This window comes from Lissotriton helveticus, chromosome 11, assembly GCF_964261635.1.
Source record: "Lissotriton helveticus chromosome 11, aLisHel1.1, whole genome shotgun sequence".
NCBI classification, from domain to species: domain Eukaryota; kingdom Metazoa; phylum Chordata; class Amphibia; order Caudata; family Salamandridae; genus Lissotriton; species Lissotriton helveticus.
In genome coordinates this window covers 1073794715-1073815139 of record NC_136072.1, presented here as the reverse complement: position 1 = coordinate 1073815139, position 20425 = coordinate 1073794715, and the positions used below count along the sequence as shown (strand labels likewise).

The window sequence follows — 20425 nt, the reverse complement described above, 5'->3', positions numbered from 1 at the left end:
TGGAGAATCAGGCTAGATGCAGGATTCTCCCGGTTCCTGGAAAGCTCTCGCCTTAGAGGCATCCTTCTTGCAAAACATCTGCAGTGCCTTCTGCTAGTCTGTTCATGGAGGGTCACAGCAGCAAGGCTGCTCCAGATGAGGTTCAGGGTCTGCAACCATCCCTCAGGGGAGGTGGCCCCCATCGAGGGCTGAAGAATCGCCCCGAACTCCAGACGAATAATTTTCTGTAGACCAAAGTGCCCGTATTTACCCCCTTTGGGACACCAGCGGAAAGCCATATTGAACCAAAGAGCTGCATTCTGTTCTATTTTGAGATGATCCTCCATTCAACGGGAAGTGCATCTTTGGTGTTTCTCCTTTTGTTAGGCCACACTTAAACTGTGACAGCGAGAGGTCAGGGTGGTATTTCGAGTCCACACAGATTGTTTGAGCCAGTTTCCATGTTGCTAGGATACAGCCAATGCACAGAGGAGAGCAGGAAGAGCCAGTGATTCTTCTCTATACCATCCATCCCATACATTATTGGAGTGTGTGGCCAGAATAAAAAAAAAAACAATATGGCACATGTCCTGCGGACAGACAACCTTTAGGGGAAAAAACCTGTCATCCTGGGCACAGTCACCTGGTCCCCAAAACGTCGCTCCACACTCTACATAAAGGAACAGTTACATTTAGCAAGGGAACCTGTAGGTAAAATGATGCACCCCTAAACTATAAATCAGCTGCCATTGGTTGCTGTTTTGTTTGTACCCTCTATATTAATTGTCAACTAGCTGTATATCGGGGGTTCACTTTGGATGTACCCCTTTTCAGCAGAGACCAGCTCTACAGTTTGCCAACTTTGTCTAAATGTCGACCATCACTGGTGGACTCTAGGTTTGCAAATTCCAAAGGAGCAAAACGTAAAACACTGTAGGAAAGCGCAGTTTTCCCAAGTGATGGTCTGTTTTCTGCCACCGAAGACGCAGACTGCGGTAGCCAGCTCACAACGACGTACACATCTTAAGTAAGCATCTGAAGTCAAGGTCATTTTTCTGTGGCTTCCAAATGAGGTGGGAAGTTGTTCCAAAGCTTAGCTGCTTTTATCAATAAATCATGTCCTCCAGTTCTAACCTTCTTGGTACAGGGGAATCTCAATCCACAGATGGCCTGGAGAGCAGGCCTGTCTAAAATGTTAGTGCTGAATTCAGTTATTAGTTATCAAAAAGATGCCTGAGGTGATAGGCAGCTGATTGAGAATGCAAAGAGAATTACTTTTGATATGTTGCCATTGCAGTGTTCAGAGTGACGGGAAGACACAGTCTGTTGTTAACGTCTGATCAGTAGGGGGAAGCTGCCATATTTGACAGATGGAGGATCAGAGATTTTATAAGACTCTAATGAGACACAGTTAACATAGTCGTCTCTTAAGAGAACAAGAATCCTGTCCTAAGCTGTCCTAAGAGACCTTTCATCCAAAGCAGCATTGGCCAGGGATGTAGCATAGGTGATGACCAGGAACTCTGGTGCCTTGCACTGCCGACTAAGTTGCTGCCTTCATGCTCATTGTCCCGTAATCTATTATTTTCTTCTGCTGCCCGCAAGAGTCATCCCTAACTGGTTTAGTAGTGGTCTCACAAGCGTGCATAAGCTGGGAGGTATTGCAGCACCACAGATGTACAGTGCTCAGATATGTGGGGTACTGTGTTTAAAGTGCGTGCATGTCTGTGAGATGCCTTCAGGGCTCAGTTGTTCAGGAACGAGAGCTGAGGCTGGTCATACTCTGATTGATTCAATGTGTGATCTTGGAAGGTGGGGCCTGGAGGGCTTCTTAGATAAAATTTAAGTTGAGTAGCTTGGGAAGTGGAGGAAGGCTCTCCACCGAGTAGAAATGTGGCAGATGAAGGACTGTAAAGTCTGCAAGCGTGGATTATCGCAAATGTGAGATGGTATAGCCAATAGTATTTTCACGTTCCTCCAGGGGTAACTGTATATTCCAACAATACTGCCGTAGTGAAAACCAGCGTGGTCTCATTTGATATTTACCAGTCCGGTTGGTCACTGCTTTGCACCCTTGAATTTGAATTTTTGAAATTGTGGTCTTTCTGTGGATAAACAAATCTTCTAGAAAGGGAGTGGGTGAAAAGGCGACCTTAAATGTAACCCTACTGCAAGTACTGCTTCTATTGCAGCTTTTGAATTGTGTATTAACATGCTCATTTAAAGAGTGGAGTAATATACTGTCTTTCTATACAGGTCACCCGATGCCCTTAAACCTGCACGAGAGTGCCCGATCCGGGGTTCCCCGACTGTGCGGCATGTCTAATCCCCCTCCCCTTATTTCCTCCACCAAGCATCCTACGGTCCTTGAAAGGCCCATGGGCTCCATATCCCAGGTAAGTGCGATGATCCTGCTGTGACAAGATGGTAGACATTTACATGGGGCAGGGAACTGGCGTTAACTGTGGATAGAATGGTAGAACGTGCCATGGACCAAGTATGGGTGGGCGAGACAATTGCCACAAGGTGCTGATTAAAGGCCTATGAAATTGTCATTTTGCCGGCAAAGTTGTGTAGTTTGTTCTGCTCACAAAGCTACATCTGCAGATGAAATTTCCTACAAAAAAGGACATTTGTCTGGCACAAACCCTAATCTTTGCTGCATTTTTAAAACTTATTATTCGAATTGCATGCAGTTGGCAATGTTTGTAAAGTTTAAAAACAAACTTCTCAAAGTTGTCTAAAGCTAATTTTGTAAATTTCCCATTCCCCTTGTGATGGTTGTGTAACTGGGACTTTAAACCCGTGCCAGAAGGTGTTTAAAAATAAGAACTGATACAAGCCCGAGGGACCAATCTAGGTCTTGTAGCCTAAATGTGTGTATAAAAAAATACCTTTACTAAAATGGATGGGCCCGTAGTCAGAGTTCAATTACATTTAGTGACTGCCTAGTGTAAGACCAGATTTGAATTAAGTTAAGACTATCACATTATGTGGATCAATCTACTCCTAGTGTTGCTTCAGTGCCAAAATAGTTGAATTGAGTCATGTTATACACTCCATATTTTGCACACTCATATTATGTGCCCCGTAACTGAATGCATTTTTGAACAGCCCTGTGCTCTATCAGGACTTTTCGGAGTGCGTTTAAAAAATGTCTATATGGTCATCCTTATGATGTGGGTGACACACCAAAGCAGTTGTTCCCGTGTCATAGTCTCAGCACGAAGGATCCACTGGCGTTGTAATTTAAAATATTATTGACTTGGATTCTGGATGAGATTTGCATCAGCCGCGTCGGCCCGTGCAGGTAAGAGCGGTGGGGCCGGGTGGGGGGAATTTCGACAGAGGACCACGAGGGAAATGTAATTGTTCATTCAATTTTTCCTCGTGGCCGTCTGTTGAAACCCCAACCCAGCCCCATGGCCCGCTGCTCTTACCTGCACGGGCTGCGGCTGGTCTGCTTTACAAACTTCCTGCTTCCCTCCTTGAAGTTATGCTTTTCAATGGAAGGTACAAGTTTCAGTGCATCAAGAATTGGGTTTAGGGATTAGCTGCATTTTTTGCTCCTTCAGATTATCCGCGTATTGGAGGATAGTCCCAGGGAAGGGGCAGACGCTTGAATGTCCACTTCTTTAAAGATCCGGTATGCACCATCAAATACGCAGCCACGATGCGTTCTTCTAACTATCCCATATTTACTGCAAATTCCAATTTCCATTGAACAGAAGGCGGGGAAGCGATGTTTGTGTTACCTAAGAATACGGACTCTTGTGCCACAGTTCCCTTTTCTGGGTCGTGAGTATAGTCTCTGAGGACAGTGCATTCACAGCTTCCAGTTCACATCTGGCTAGAAATCGGTACTTACGAATTGTTAAATTCTGTTTTGTAGATCATGCAGTAATGAAGCCTGAGTCCAATAACCATTAAAACATCACAACATGTGTAAGGGGTGTTGTGGCTCATGTGATGGTTGCCTTTGCAGTGCCTTACAGATACTGTTGAATAGAATATGCAAAGGCTTCACCCTTTCCTTCTTCTGAAATCTTACTTAGGTTTGAGAATAGTAGACTTCAATGAGAATATGCTTCAAAAAAGAGGGACAGGCCATTAATCCAAGAAGGCTTCCTCAACCTTAAACCCTTCTTCTCATTACCAACAAAACAGGAGCCGAAGAAGAATACCCTTTCCAGGACACCACGTTTAACCCAGCCACTGTTCTCCACACTAAGCACTTGCAGAACTGTGTCGTAGTTGGCGCCGACCTCTCAGTCGGTGCTATACTTCTGTCTGGCATCAAACTCCAGCTCCTATTTGGTGGTGAAATTGATACAACTCATCAGCCCACTTCTGCAGCCCTTTCTCCTAATGTGTTTTTCACATAAGCTAGAACTTCTGTAATATTGACCAAACTGCCAGCATCCCTGTGGTCGAAAGCTTTTCCATCAATTCTCAGATGAGACACCCCCGTCTTGCATGAATATTTCTACAACATTTTCTGATTACCCTGAGAGGAATCAGAGTGTCCCCCTATTGATTTTAAACTCATGTTCAAGAAAAAACATGTGGGGTGGGGTGAGGGTAAAAGACCAGTTAGTCTTTCGTCTGCTTAGGATGACTTGGCTAACGTCTACCAGTTGTGTAAGTCAATCAGCGCATTGAAGTAAAATACGTGTTCTCAATTGTATTTGTCTGCTCATTGGTTCAGTACACAGCTAAAGGAGCCTGTGACCACAGTACCACTCTATCAGTGTTTCTTCCGCTTAGCAGCTGTCATAAGCCTTTGATTTTTGTAAAATTATTACTTTTTTCAATCACAAATAAATTACAGTAACTGTAGTTACCATCACTGTACAGCCTAGTGCCGAGACATTTCTTTGAGGGGCGGAGTTGGAAAGTTTGTTAATTTCCACCATCGCCTTCATTTTCATTAATTGCCAGTGGCTCCTAATTGAAATATCTACTTACTTTCAAAACCTGGTACCTTAACACAAAGCCTGCATAAAGAAATGAAACAGACTGCCACTTACGGCACGTCCTCTTCTGAAACTGAAACTCTTAATACGCTTAGCAAAAAAAAAATATTTACAACATTTTGAATAATAAGTAATGCCTACCAAAGAAAGGGATATAAGGACAGGCAAACCTGAAGAAATATACTATCCAGTTAAATATGTGCCTGTGATAAAGTAGGTATTTCAAGAAAAAATTGATGAAAAGAGGTACCGGGGAGCTGAAATTATTGTGATAAAGATACTGCTTCTTTACTCTGTTTAGTGTAGTTAAAGGACTACACTTTAGACAGAGGAGCAAGATATTGGGTTGAAACGCTGATATTATTGCTCCTTTTTTGTACCAAATGTTTGCAAAAGTAGTATATGTTACGTAGGGCCACTGGAATTATTGGTCCGCGTCAGACCAATTTATGCATCAGGCTTAACTAAATTATGCGGCAAGAAAAGGCAAACTATGCAACATAACACAACACATTTTGTGATAGTCTTTTTTCATGAATTGGTCATTTTGATATTTGTTCACAATGCCTGGTCGAAATTTTCGCCTCACTTGTACCAGTTCAACACCCAAATACAGCAATGAGCTACTGAGAGGTGACTGGACATACTTTACAAAGAGCCTTCCATTGCGTGGCAACGTGTTGCTGCGTTTTTAGTAACTTTTGATCTGTTTGAGCTAGCAACCATTTTTTATGGTAATATCTGCAGATTATGCAGAAGATGATGGATTAGATGACAAATGCAAATCTAAGCTTGTGCAGAAAATGCTGCAGCCGCAGAACTTCATCATTCCAGTGGATCTGATGTTATGCAACTTTCAGTAATCTGTTCTTGGCTAATTTGCGGAGCTAGTGGCTGGGAGACTTTCCTTTTTTCATTTCGCCAAGACACCATTTTATATTTGTGCCCTTAATACATTGCTATAACATAACATTTAATTTAAAAACCTAAACGTGCTTTCACTAATCTCAACAGCTAGGTGGCTTCTTTCTGGCACTTCAAGAGTTCTTTTTTCCATAAGAGACTGCTGCAGTCCATGAAGCTTTGTGAAATTCTGCGTCATCATTAAGACCTTCGCTAATTTTGCCTTTAATTTCCATTGCTTTGTTTTTCATTTTATTGTTAAACTAAAATGTAGTTTTGGTTGTTTTTAGGGCGTACCTATGCAGCTTCATACGCCTTACAGTTCAGAACATGCAAAAGTCCCTGTGGGTTCGATCACTATGGGGTTGCCATTGATCATGGATCCCAAAAAACTGGGTAAGTAATCTATTATTAATCTTTATTTCTCCACTAGTTCATTCAGACTTTGCCATGGTAAGACAAACTAGTATTAAGACTGTAGAAATAAAATGTGGTATCTGTCCATTGTTATTCTTCTTTTGTTTTTAATAGTGCTGGCGTGTTGTTCTTTGGGTAGTTCGCTTTTCGACTTTTATTCTCCTGGTGTGTTTGAGGGTGATGTGATTGGTCGCCATACCATCTTCAGAGGAGCTGAAGTGGTCACGCAACAATAATTAATTGTCAGTTGATAATGTGCTGTCTGTGTTTTCACTAACAGTGGTTGCTTTGTAGAAGTGACTAGAAGATGCCCTTACACCGAATTTCACATTTTAGTTTTTGCCACAGCTTCTTTGTGAATGTCTGTAGAGTTGAGAATTCCCTCCAAGCCAGTGGTCAAAGTGGGCGGGATCGGTAGGGCATGGCGTGCCCCTACTTATTTAATTCAATAAAATCTGTTGGCTTTGTTCACACCAAACATTTGCTCAACTTTACTGAGTTTGCCAGTGGAGCGCTACTTTTGTTTTCTTGTCTTTCTTTGAACAACATTGTTTTCCCCGAGTGGGGAAGTGCACCAATCCTGGAGGTACTGCAATACCTGGTCAATGGATGGATTGGGAAACAAAATGTGCACTGCGGCTCTGTGTTCAGGGATATGGTATTTTTAAACCATACTGCTCGTGTTTTGAAAGGATATAGGCATTGGACATTGAAACGGGTCCCTTGTGGGCCCTGTAGTGACGTCCTTAACTTTTCAGGCAAAAAAACTGATTTCTGAATAGTGGGTGTAAAAGCGTTAAGGTAACCATGTCGCTAGATTTACATGTAAATTAAATTTCGCATGCTTTACTTAATCTTGCATTCCCTATGAGTGTTTGCTTTTTCCACAATGTTGTTACTTTTATTTTAGGTAGCATATTACTCTTGTCTAGTGCTTAATTTGAATTGAATCGCATCCGGGTGTTTATAGCAGGGCACATATGGGTTGCAGTTGAAGGCAGTGCGAGTTTCTCTCAATGGGGTAGTATTGTGTTCAGTGAGGGAGAGGATGTGGCTCTATGGACTAAGCTGTGGGATTTAAAAATGGGGAGCCAAGTTCAGCCTTCATAACCAGTCCACCCGACCACTCTCCTGAGGGAGCACATTCCCATGCTAGACCTTAGAAGGCCCGCTAGACCTTAGAAGCCCTGGTGTCTTAGCAACAGCAGGTGGACCCTAGCAGTGGCAAGTGTGGGTTAACCTTGAAGGCCTGTCTACTACAATCCATACTGAAGTTCATCTCCAGTCTTGCAGGTAGACCTACGAAGCAGCATACCCTAGAATGACTGTGACTGTCACAGGACCGTTGAGAAGGGCCGGCTCTAGGGCGGTGCGAACGGTGTGACCACACCGAGCGCTGACTTCGGGTGGGGGAGTCGTGTTTGCAAGCATATTATGGTTTTAAAAGCACTTGCTGCCTCCTTCCAGGCTCGGAGACAAATAGCTTGTGCTTCCACTTTTAAGTGCTCTGATACCCGCGAGGGTCATATTCGCGATAAAATATATATAAAACCTTCAAAATAAATAAATAAGCCTATTTGGGACATTCTGTTATTGGCAATATATCCCACTTTGTAAATGTATTTTAAAGTCAATAATTCACATTAAGCCTTAAATAATCATGCTATCCATTGGTTGAATTAAATAACTTAGTAAGCTGTAACTGGTCAGTGAAATGCCAAACAAATACAAAAAATGTAGATGTTTTGCGCATTCTGGCCACACCTCTGACTCCGCCCACTGATCCAATCCTTGGTTTATTCCCGCCCTCTAATTCTCCGGCCACAGTTCCCCTACTTTTTTTTCCCCCTTCGACCACTGCTCAAAGCGTCAAAAATGTGTGAATTTAGCTGCCTGTCTTTTATTAAAGGTGGCAGATTATATGAGCGAAAGTATGGTCACTCCACCTTGTGTCCCAGTGGACATATTGTACTATAAACAGTGGTCTGGTGTGTGACCCAGGCGTGGAGGATGTTGAAAACGAAGAGATGCAATGTGAAGCTCAAGAAAGGAGCTCATCGTTGCAAAAATACTCAACTGGACATGACTGTGCATGGCATGCGAAAAGTGACCCAGAACTTTCTTAATATCAGCCTCGTCTCTGAGAACAACCTATTCACTGAGGTATCCTAACTGTCTGCAAACAATACTCACAGTGTAGGATTGCCCTAGAGCCACCCCATGCAGGCAAGGTGACTACAGGAAAAGCCTGAAATCCATATGTATGTAAATGGAATAGTGCATCCGTCCATTCTTCTAATCCTTTCGACAAAGGTATAGAAACTCCTTTGAGTTGTGCAAACTATTGATCTGTCATCAGTTGATGCAAAATCATGTAACTTTTGTCCAATTTAATGCATCAGATCTGAAGTTATAATCCTCAGATTCAAAGGGATCCCGTCTTTGCTTCCAAGCATGGTGGTGAGCCCGCATACTCAGCCCCCATCTCATGCATATAAGCGTAATAGGCTTGAGGAGCAGAAAGATGCTGTCAGATGTTGGCGATAACGTGGGGCTTGGATGGTATAACTGAAGCCAGATACCTGCCAAAGCCCGAGTGGAGTGTATGTTGAGCGAACAAGAAATTTTGGCTGAACTGCATGCTTCAGCAGGAGATGGGTGAAAGATTCTGTGTAACTTTTTTTTTTTAAAGTGTAGTTGCCCAAATATTTTTTTAAGCCTCTTCCGCCGCCATATGCTGTGGTTGCCCAAACACCAAAGATGCCTAAGCTTGATTCTACCTCATGCCTCTTCCTTCCACCACCCTTCTCTCAATGTCTCTTTTGTGGGTCACACAATGCAATGTCTCAGGTTTGATGAATACCTTAATAGTTCTTATTTTGCACTACCCTATTTTGCTTTGCCCGGAGCCGGCCCCTTTTTTTTTTTTTGCAGAGTTTTATATAGCGCGAACTAGACCCGAACGGAATCAGGTATCAGAGCGCTTTACATAGCACCAGTTACGTTACATGAGGGCACGCATTCATTTTAGGCCCCTTGTCCAGTCATGCCCTCGAGCACCCCTTGTACCATACATGCGGGACTGACTAGTGTGTCATTTACTCACACTTTTATCATTTTTTGCTCACATGTAAATGCCGTCTGCGCATGCATCATATAGTTTTAAGCAGTCTCGATTCCAGGCTGAAAATGCTTTTGCGGATAATTTACGGGAAGTGACGTACAACTGCAGCTGATTCGAATCAATACGGTAATGAGAGTGAGGTGAGAAACAGGGTGATTGGTCGGAGGAAAGTCTGAGGGAAATCGAGGAATAGGCGGCTGGAACATGGGAAACAACCTTTACAACGCAACTTTTACAACGCACTACCATTACAACAAAACTTTTACAACGCAACATCCATTACAACGCATTCAATTACAACGCAACCATTACAACGCATGACACTATAACGCACACCACTACAACGCATGTCATTACAACGCATAACATTACAACGCATAACATTACCATCCAACACTTACCCTACTGTTGCACCCCCTGGAGTTAGAATAGTAATTTTTACCCCTACACTATACAACACTTACCAAACATACAATGTAATGTTATGCGTTGTAATGGTATGCGTTGTAAAGGTATTATGCGTTGTAAAGGAATGTGTTGTAAATGTAGTTTTTAAAATTTCGTTGTAATGGCATGTGTTGTAATGGAATGCGTTGTAATGGATGTTGCGTTGTAAAAAATGCGTTGTAAAAGTGTACGTTGTAACGTCATACATCCCTGGAACATAGCTCATTGTGGTTCAGTGAGATTGAGTTGTGTTTGCAGGATCACTTCGTGTCTTTTCCATTGAAAGTCGAATGCAGACGTCGAAGGAGCAGAAGGCAACAGGAAGTGTGCAGTGGACAGACTGACAGCTCTGTCTCAACAGCACCTTCAAGGGTCTGGCTCACCTCCAAAAGGAGGGAAGGACACAGTAGTTAGTTTTGAGGGTTTAAGATGTTTCTCGAACTCTCAAGTTGTGTACTGTAAATCATCCATTCTGTTTTTTTTTTTCATTTTGGTATTTTAACCCTTTGTGTGCTCGTGACGGAACCGTTCCGTCACAAGCCTCGGGTGGACTGTGCTGGTGACGGAACGGTTCCGTCACGGCCCGCTCGCCGCAAATTCCGTGCCTGCGCTGACATTCTAAAGAGCGGACGAGGCCGTGACGGAACCGTTCCGTCACAAGCACAGCTCACCCGAGGGCCGTGACGGAGCGGTTCCGTCATGAGTACGGGAGCGCCGCGCGGCCCCGCCTCCCCCTAAGTGCTGCGGCGGAATAGCTGCCGCAGCTAAGGGGTTAAGGCTTGCACTCCCAATTGGGGTACTGCAAAACGACAAGTACCAGAATTAGAGAGAAAAAAAAATACACCTCTTGGGCTAGGTACTGGCTCCTGTCTTGGGTGGAGGCACAGTGAAGGCTCATTTACCTGTGGTCGGGTGACCTCAAACATTACATTAACTAATGAGGTGGCGGGCAGTCTGTCTAAGCCTTGGCGCGAGGGGCTGGCGAGATGGTCAAAGCAGCTTTGTGTGTAAAGCAGGTGTGTTTAGCGTTTGTCCACAGTGGGCCATGTCGGTTTTCACGATATCCAAAGAAGAAAAGTCTTTGTTTGCAGCATGGGGTGTTGTAAAAACATGCAGGTTCCTCCCCTGCCTTCTAGTGTTGAGTTTGGAATATTGCAATTTGATTTTCATCGAAGTCTTTAGTTCGTGCCTCTGTGGACCAGTGATTACACCCTCAGGAAACTCAGTGCACCAGGACAGCGACTCCCACCAGATTATTTTTTCCCTCCACTTATGAGTTCAGAGCTGTTTATATAGCCGATGCAGGTGATCGGTTGTGTCCTCGGATGTCCAATGTGGATCCGGGCAGTCGGATCCATGCCAGTTTTTCCGTATATCCCTCCAAGATAAATTTGCATACAGTGGCTCTAAATTCTGTCCTGGGTCTGCATTGGTTATCTCTGTTTCACATAGTCACGAATCCTGAGATACTGACAATGCACCAGGCCCTTTGTTTAAAGGGTTTGCGGCTTACTGCCATGAGCTGCTATGATGCTCGGATGACCCTTTTTTGGGTGGATGGAGAGAGGTTTGGTGTAGTAAGGCTGGAACATGAGGGATAGTTGTAGGAAGACTTACATGGTTGAGCTCTAATGAAAAGTCGGAGACAAATTGTGGTGAGATGAAGCAAGGCCGAATAATCCGCAAGAGAGAGAGGCGTTGAATTTGGCTAGCGCAAAAGTAGCAGGATAAAAGGAAATTGGCAAAGCTGTGAGAAGTTTTCTCCAAGGTGCAAAGTATGAAATAATAGGTCAGGGTAACCTTTCCTGATATTTTGTTATACTAAAAGCTTTGTCAGGGATGTTTATTGCTGTGGTGCCTGTTATTGAAGTCGGCCGCAGTGTCAGGAGTGCTGGCACGCGGAAGTGGACGGGTGCCAAAAGAAACAAGCACTGGTGCCAAGTAGACACTGTCAATGTTTACCAGGGTTCCTGAGGGCCTTGAGTGCACCGAGTGGCTGAACTCTGAAACCTTAGTAAACCAAAGTTCAGCACAACAGCGCAGTGGGAGGGATTGCTTGGGAAACTACTTGGAAATTGCTCCCAAACATTTCATTTTTATTTCGTCAGTGGACTTGTATTCCATTCGGAACGATTTCGAGGTGATTGCATTTTTGGAAGTCTGAGAAATTCCATGCTGAAAATGGAAGGACTGAATGACTTGTGTTCATTGAGTGCAGTCCGAGGAAGACTCCCCCAGGCTTCTGTTTGTGAGGTTTTAGAACAAATTGGAAGGCGGTGCAGACGGTGGGTGGGATCTGCAGAAATCCATTGTGGGCACAGAGAGTAGAGGGAGCTTCTCCGGATGAGAGAGAAAGATAAAAGGAAAGAGCTAAAGAAGAAAAACGTTTGAGGGAAAACCAGTCGCCAACATGTTTGAGGACTTCCAAGACTTCACAGAGAACATCGCTTTGAAAAATAAAATATTGAAAGAGGCAGTTTATGCATACATAGTATTATCGAAATAATTAGAGGAGACCTGTTCAGCACGCGCTGTAGTGCATACAGGCCCATAACTTCTGAGGAATTGTTTACGGAACTATTTTGTTGTTTTCTGGCCTTAAAAGTATTAAGAAAACCCACAACCAAAACATTAATGTGCCTTCTCCTTTTATGATCTGGCAGTACCTGCCAATGCTATTAAGTAAAGTAGACCCATGTTTGCGTCAAGATGACAGAGCCATCGGTCAAACTTTTTTTTACTTTTTTCTAAATGAAAATCCGGAAGTGGAATTTTCTTTTTGGAAATAAAAAACCATGCCCATCTGACCAAGGGAGTCACCTCCCAAGGAGAGGGGCATTTTTAGTTTTTACTGCCCCTAACCTCTGTGATTTATTTTCCTGACCACGATGGGCAGTAAAAAAACTGGTATGTGTCCACCCATCTAAATTGAGCGTGCATATAGTCCTACGCCCCTTACTCTTTCAGGCCATTGGAGAAGTTTGGCCACGGTGGAGACAAAGAAGTCTCCACTGTTACCAAACTATGGTCCGCCTGCATATAAATTTGGCGGGTGGGCAATTATATTTGCGGTAAGGATGCTCCGATTGGGCTTCTAGGTCGGGTTTGACAGTGCACATGTCAACTGACCTTTCAACCTAAAGTGCACTTGTCACTTGACCTTTCAACTTAGTTCTTTGTTTCTACACAAATACATATCCATTCCCATGCCATCTATATGTGATGCTTTACATTATCATACAACATTCTTCAAAGCCAGACCTATTAGCATTGCCAATGCTTGTTTTTCAAAGTTACGCCTGCAAGAGAAGACTGGTAAATGCAGATTGTTGCTGACACAACGATCAGTTTTCTGGTATGTCTGCCTTTTAGTGTAATACTCCACATACCCCCACATCCGTCGCGAGTGTAGTGTTCGCCCTTTAGTGTGTAGTTACAGTTAAGTTGAACTATCAAAGGAAAAACATAGTCTTAAAACTTTGGTCCACTTTGACAAATCTACATGAAATTTTCAAAACTATGCTTTTGACCTCTGAATGAATTTTTCATCAAATTTCGTGGTGATTGCCCACGAAGGGATCAAAGTTTTTAGAAGGGAGGTGGGTCTCCAAAAACTTGCAGGTTATTTTTGTTCAAGCGTGCAGCAAAACACGGTGGATAAAGTGACATCATCCTTGGCAGGAAGGAAGGGGTTGGTAAAAGCTGCCTTCCTTTTGTGGTTTGGTGTAAACTTGCACTGTAGTATTTGATTTTTCTAAAGAGGAAATAGGAACTTGAACTTGAACGACCCCGAACTAACTTGTATTCCTGTTAGACAACCTCAGAGCAGCCTATGCCACACCCAAACCTGTGTTTATGCAGCCGCCAGAGTGTGCATCTCAAACCACTGAGCGACGGAGAGCACTGTCTGCAAAACAACAAAGACATTGAGGAGGCATGTGAATGCAAGGAGGGGCACGCGGTAACTCCCAGGAGGGTGAGGCTACACCCCAGGGGGGAGGGGCCGCTTCATGTTAAGGGGAGACGACGTGGTCCAACACCAGTTTTGGTGATCAATTAAAAAAAATTAGGGGATGGCGGTCAAATTTGTTTTACCAACTAATGCCTTATTGGGAAAAAACAAAGCTAGACAGTCACAATGGTATTCACCGCCCCCAGCCCCGCCCAAAAGATCACATCCTGGTACTGTAATGTGGAGTTACACAGAACTCCTGCCTCTTTCTGTCCTGTATATAGCACCTTCTATTTTGCTACAGTAAAAATGTTCTCTAATGCATGATGCTGCTTCTAAGCGCTATGTTTCTGCTGACTAAAAGCTAAATGCAGAACATTTTAAATCAACCAAAAATGATGTAATGCTCTGGAGTGCAACAAGGTTAGTGTTCCTATCATTTTTTTTTTTAAGTTGACGTTTTGAAGAGGTGTGTGGTTTACTTAGCAGGCGCGTGAACCCTCTAAGACAGGAACATTTCAGCAATAATATTGAGCTTGGCGTGAATACCTTCAAGGTTGTTCCCGCTCTCTTCTACTGGACAGGTCAGCGGCCACGCCTTCGCTGGACCTGTGAAACTCTTGACCCCTTGAAACTCTTGACCCCATGCAACTTCTCATCCCATGCAAGCGGTTGTCTCAGTTGACGGTGGACTTTTATCCTCCTGGGTGATTGCCGGCCCCAGGTTATTTTCAACTCCCCTCTTTTGTGCCTAGTAACACACATCACTACTTGGATGACACTGCTGCGACTTTAAGAACCGTGGGATGAGGCTCTTAGCAGACGAGACCAGGAGATGGAACTTAAACATGCATATCCTTTATTTAGGTATTTATTTAGGGTGATATATATTGCCACTCCGAATGTGAACATAAAGAACAGTGAAAATTGTGTAGAACTCTAAAAAAGTAGACATCAGGTCTTGAACATCACACTGTAAAATCTGTGGCTTACGCAGGTGAGACCCTTTTCCATTTGTGTTGTAGCCCACGGGCTCTCTGGGAGCCACCAAATTCTCCCTGCCCTTTGGGAACTTTTGCTATTGAAGCGTTGTTTTTTTTCTGCTGGCTGCCGCTTTTTCGTAATGTCCTCCAGTGACACCTGCAAACCTGGAAGAATTTATAGGATTGAGGAACGAAACTCCTCAAAGTGTTACACTACAAAGACGAGCGAAGTTGAGCCTGCGCTGACAAGGTGCCTACATTCTCTCTTCTGATTCGGGTCGACCAGAAGCTCTCAAAATTCTTCTATTTCTCGAGTGAGGGTGATGGAGGGAGAAATCTATAGAAGATGGCGAATCATAAGCGAATCTCATCCACGTCCTAAGAGTCTGCTAACAGCCAGGCACCCTGGTCTACGCCTTGAACCATTTAGGAACTATTAACTCCCCGACCACCAGGTGGCAGCATTCAAAGCGGGTGATTCTGTAACATCCAAGGGTAAAATTAGTGTCATGGGTGAGTAACCTTTGCTTCTCGTTCCCTCTGTAGCCGATCTTTTTATTGCCACTTTTGTATTCTTAAAGTTGGTGCACTGTTTAGAAGTTGCCCTGTGTGATCCAGGTTTTAAGAGACTCCCCGCTTAATTTCAGGGACCAATCACTGGACATTCTGCTTTGTTTAGAGTGAGGTCCGTAGCTACAGTCACTAAAAAAGAAAAAGCATTACTTGTCCTTATTGGGATGCTCTCGTAACTCGTTCTGATAGAAGTGTTATTCTTATGGTGTCGTTAGCTTTGGCAAGCAGTTGATTTTTCTCTGGTTGTGCATTCGTTACTTTTCTTTTTTCATTGTCGTGTGACAGAGTAATGTTTATTTTTAAAGATGCAATACTGGTCACTTTCTTGCCTTTCATATTATTTACTCTTCTCGCAGGGACCTATCCTGAGCGCACTCAGCCAGTGTCCCACTCACTCTTCTCTGATTAGTGTCTTCAGTTTGAGTAAGTTCAGTGTACCTGTAGTTAGAGAAGATACCTCTCTTCTGCACTGAGTGGCCCTATGCGTTACTCAAAAGTTAGGACATTTCCTCTTACGTGAAAGTGTTGCGTTTCACAATGTAGCCTAAGTTTCGGCCGTGGGAGACTGGTTCTCGCAGAAAATGTCTACCTCAGAGAGACATTTGGCTCAAACTCAAATTCTGCCGTATCTCATGTTACTTCCTTTTTGCAAGGTATACATGTTCACTCGAGGTACCAGCAGCCCACACATTGCGTAATGTTATTGACATTTTGGGCAAAAATTTAAAATTGTGCTCCTCCGTAAGGTGCTGTTGCGCGCTACAAGTGTCGAGAACTTCATTTCCTGTTAAAGATCCTGTGTCCGCTGCACATTTCAATGAACCCCCTTGGCCTTTGCGACTGGAATGTTTTCTGTGGTAAAGTAATATCGAAAAATACATGTACGCAGTAAGATTCATTGTACGGTTCTCTAAAATCCGTACTTCCGGACCGTTAGCTGGTCCTTAAAAAAGTAAAATAAATGTGTACGAATTCTAAAAGGAACCACTGTTGCATAGTATATAATGTTCCCTGGTTCATTGTCTTATTCTGGTACCCTAGGTACAATGATCCGCTCGGAAGCAGAATATATCCAACAGACTGCCAGAGAAAATTCAAATGATTTTTGAGAATCTTCTCTAGTGGGTCTTTTCTTCAGCTGGAGATGCAGCCTGCAAGTTATCTCCAAGTGTTAAACGCTCGCTGCTGACATCCGCTCTGACCTGCAAGTGAATGCTGTACATAGGCCCAGATCTCTGTACTGGGGTGAATGTATGACATTGTTCTGCATTCTGTCCACCACCTGTTGTTTTTGCATTTGTCACCTCGAGTGGGATGGGTATGCTCAGACGTAAGTCCCGTGCTCTCCATGCCACTGGAATCAAGCTATCCAGGCTGATGAGGGCTGAAAGCCAGAAACCGGTCCTAGGATGCTTGTTTCCAGTCCAGGGAGGACCTTACTTGACAGTTCGGGCTGGACTGTTCCCATGAGGCACAGGGTCAAGGCTGATTTACATATGGCTGGGTTCAAACCGGAATGGCATGGTGAGCAAACGATAGATTTAGGCCCAGATCTCTGTACTGGGGTGAATGTATTTCATTGTTCTGCATCACCTGTTGTTTTTACACCCTTGCAAGGCCACCTCTGCTGTAGATCCTTCTCAGCCTAATAAATTGTCTCTCATTCAGTTGGATAACACCAACACTTGTTATGTACAGTGACTAGAAACAAAAAAACTTTGATATGAAATGCTATATTAAAAACCAGTTTTTATTGTCAGAATTAGTCTTGTTATGTATGAAGCACTAAATGGAAGACCCTTTGGTCTTGCGCATGACTGAATAGCTAGCTCACGAGAGTCTTGGAGGCACATAGGGGGAGGCGTAAGGATGGGGGGGAGGGGGGAGGCATGCTGCAGCTTACAGTTTAACTCTTGCCATTGACGTACAGGACTACAATTCCCAGCATGCTTGGAGCTGTTGGTTGTAAAACCTTGACAGGTTGAAAGTCGCCCTCCTGACATGGGGCCAGGTATGACGTCAAGGTGGACTTTCGCTGCGTCGTGCGAGCTTGCCTAATTACCTTGAGTCAGCAGCCGCTAAAGGTGATCTTGGGGTCACGCTGCCCCAGCCCTGCCTGCCCCAGCAGCGTGCCATGCAAAGCAGCGACCGCAGGCGGGACACGGTTAGCGCCGCAGGGAAATCACATACAAATAAAGCGCGCATTTCCATCTCCAGGGGTGTACCATGCAAAGGCTGAGGGGTTTCTTCTTTTCTGTTTGCAGTGCCTTTCCCTGGAGTGAAGCAAGAGCCGCTCTCTCCAAGAAGCCAGGTCAACCATCCCGAAAGCCTGGTGATGCATACCTCCCAGGAGAGCTCCATCTTTAAGGGTAAGATGCGCGCCGTGAAATATTAATAAGCAAAAAAAAAAAAAGTATTCCATGCGTCAACACTTAGCGCATAATGAAAGCTGGTCGGCGCTTACGCTCGAGGCGCTTCGTGGCACGTTTATTAGGAGGCCTGATCGTGCATGTCGGGTCTTGCGGTGTCATTTGGGTTCAGGGGTAGAGGGTGGGTCTCAGGGGCCTGCCTCCTCTACAGATCTCTCCCATTAGCACTATGCGCTGCAGGACGGGGCATCAGTGGAGAAGCAGCAGGCGACGAGACTGTTTACAAAATGCTCTAGCCAAGGCCTCAAAAATGTGTGTAGAATTTGTGTTTTGTTGCTTTGCATGTGTTTGTTGACGGAAGTGTGCCCTTCAGATGCAGTATGTCTGTGTGTGCGCAACCTAGTTTTATTTCGCCTGTGAAATTGTGAAGATGCACAAGTATTTGTGAAAAGTGGTGGTGACATTCATCTTAGGGAGAGTAGGGAATGTGATGTGTTCGCCGCTACTCATTCCACTTTCGACCACAAATCAGACCGAGGTAGGTTCCCAGCCCACCCGGCCTCGGTGCATCCACGCTCTTGTTAGTTACCTTCCTCTGACACTGTTTGAAGAGGTCTGTTGTGGAAATGAGTGTGAGCGGCGTGAGCTTAACAATGTCACAGTAGTGAAAAGGAGCTACTGCTAATGATAAACAATAAGGCCCACCTTCTGTTGTCAACACCAAGCTTCCCATAGCTGGCTTGGCGCTAGACTTCTGTAGATGCGCCTACGACACACTTTCAAACCTCGTCACCAGCACATTTAAGTCCTAATACATTTAAGTAAGATTAATTTCTTGTCTTGAGGTCATTCCCACCTCAATTTGTGATGCTGAAAAGCTGCCCTGATACTCACAGTCCATTCTGTAGAGGGACACTTTAATTTTTGCCCAAAAAGGCCCTCAACTTCCTCCATCCTGAACCAGTCCCTTAAAAGCGCCCTTTGCTTCTCATCAACATTTGGGGTCTGTGTTTGTGCTGCATCTTCTATTGGTTCCAGCCACATGCTTGTTCTGGTCTACTTGTGCACGCCCCCTTCTCCATGGCGTGATGAGTTGTGGTTGCTTTGTCTTTTTAAAGCAGGCCAGCCATGCAGACCTGGTACTTTGCCCTTATACTTCCAAAGCATCTCCTGAGATTAGCCAACCTCAGAGCATGTGTGTAAGTGAGGAGAGCTGTTGAGATGAGGGTAACTGAGAGGAACGGGGGCTACAGAGCGCGTACGTACACCATGGTGAGGTGGCCTACAGTACATAATTTACACACTGGGCAAAAAGTGACCGTTGTTGCGTCTGCTGTTCCATTGACCCAAAAGGCGTGGCTGATGAGGCAGTGAACGGGGTGTGCTGGTCCCTGGGTAGGTAGTGATGTCTTGAAAGACGGCCCACGCCAAATGCAGGTGGATCTGCAGCAGTGTTTCCGGGTCCTGTGAGAATGAAATGTGGACCAGTCCCAAGTGGGACCAACAGGCTTGAAGGTGGAGATTCCTCCTTCGATCCAGGACTACCAGTTAGTGCTGAGTTTCCCCTCGATGCCAAAGGTGACAAGACTGCATTTTCATGGCCCAAGTTAATGGAGCCATCTTTCACTTTGATGAAACCTCCAGCGGCAACCAGTGGATCCTGTGTCGTGAGTGTATAGGGCTTTCTTGATCCTCAGCGCCACCTCCAACTGGGGCTTGCAGGGCACCCCAGATTGAAGAGGCTGGTGGCCTTGAATTACTCCTCAAAGCCCCTGGCTGGGCTTCTCTTCTCCAGGAGCTGCCAGCATCTTGTGCAAAAGTTCTCCCCGCTGCTGCATCCTCTTCGTTATGTTCTTTTCCTGGGCCATCTCCAGGGATGCTCTGTCCCCAATGACTTTCAATAATCTCCTCATCTCAGGACAGCACGGGCCTACTCTTTTGTGGTGTTCTTGAAATAAAATGTACCTCTTTGAACACCTAGACTTAAAAGCAGTCACCCTGAGAGAGAGGTCGTCCTGCCTGATGGCACAACAACTGCAGGTGTTTACAGTTCGCGCCTGCCTTCATTCAAAATGTCAACTGGACCAGAGAGATGTTTGCTGAAGGCTTGTGGCTATTATGTTAAGATCTGCTCGTCTACTTTATTTGTGGTTCACTGCTATTTAGGGAAACCACACACTGCTCGTCTACTTTATTTGTGGTTCACTGCTATTTAGGGAAACCACACACACATGGAGATGACAATTGTGTTTATTTATTAAATTGGATTGCCCTTGTGATCGAGTATCTATAGTTAAACATCACAGCCTTTGACTATGTAATGTTTTTATATAAACAAAATACATTTATTGTCTGAATGGAATCCCAACATCCGTGCATACAGTGAGAGTGGAACATTCAAATGGGGCGGAGGTGGTGAGTCAGTGGAAGAGGAGAAAAAGGTCAATACATTTGCAGTTTGTCTAAAAACTCAAAAAACACTGAATGTTGCACTTTGAGGTGCCAGGCCCAATCACATGCCTGTTTCCCCACCTATCCTTGACGTGCTGCTCAGTCTCGTGTATTATTCGTACTTACACAGTACCACTGCTCTCCTGCGTCTGACCCATACTTTGTGTACCACCTTTGATGCAAATGTTATATACACATATTGCACTTAGCCAACAGGATCCGCGGACTGGCCATAGACATTCAGTTTTGGT

General features: G+C 44.5%; 1 protein-coding gene across 18 annotated transcripts in view; it reads left to right on the top strand.

The window, feature by feature from the left end:
* NCOR2 (nuclear receptor corepressor 2) overlaps positions 1-20425 on the top strand; it is a 1388857-nt gene that overhangs the window by 1252191 nt on the left and 116241 nt on the right. For all 18 annotated transcript variants that reach the window (XM_078667637.1, XM_078667632.1, XM_078667640.1 and 15 more), the window contains 3 exons: positions 2236-2375; positions 6149-6254; positions 17619-17723. In XM_078667637.1, the coding sequence (XP_078523763.1) occupies positions 2236-2375; positions 6149-6254; positions 17619-17723 (351 nt within the window). The remainder of the gene's footprint in view (positions 1-2235; positions 2376-6148; positions 6255-17618; positions 17724-20425) is intronic.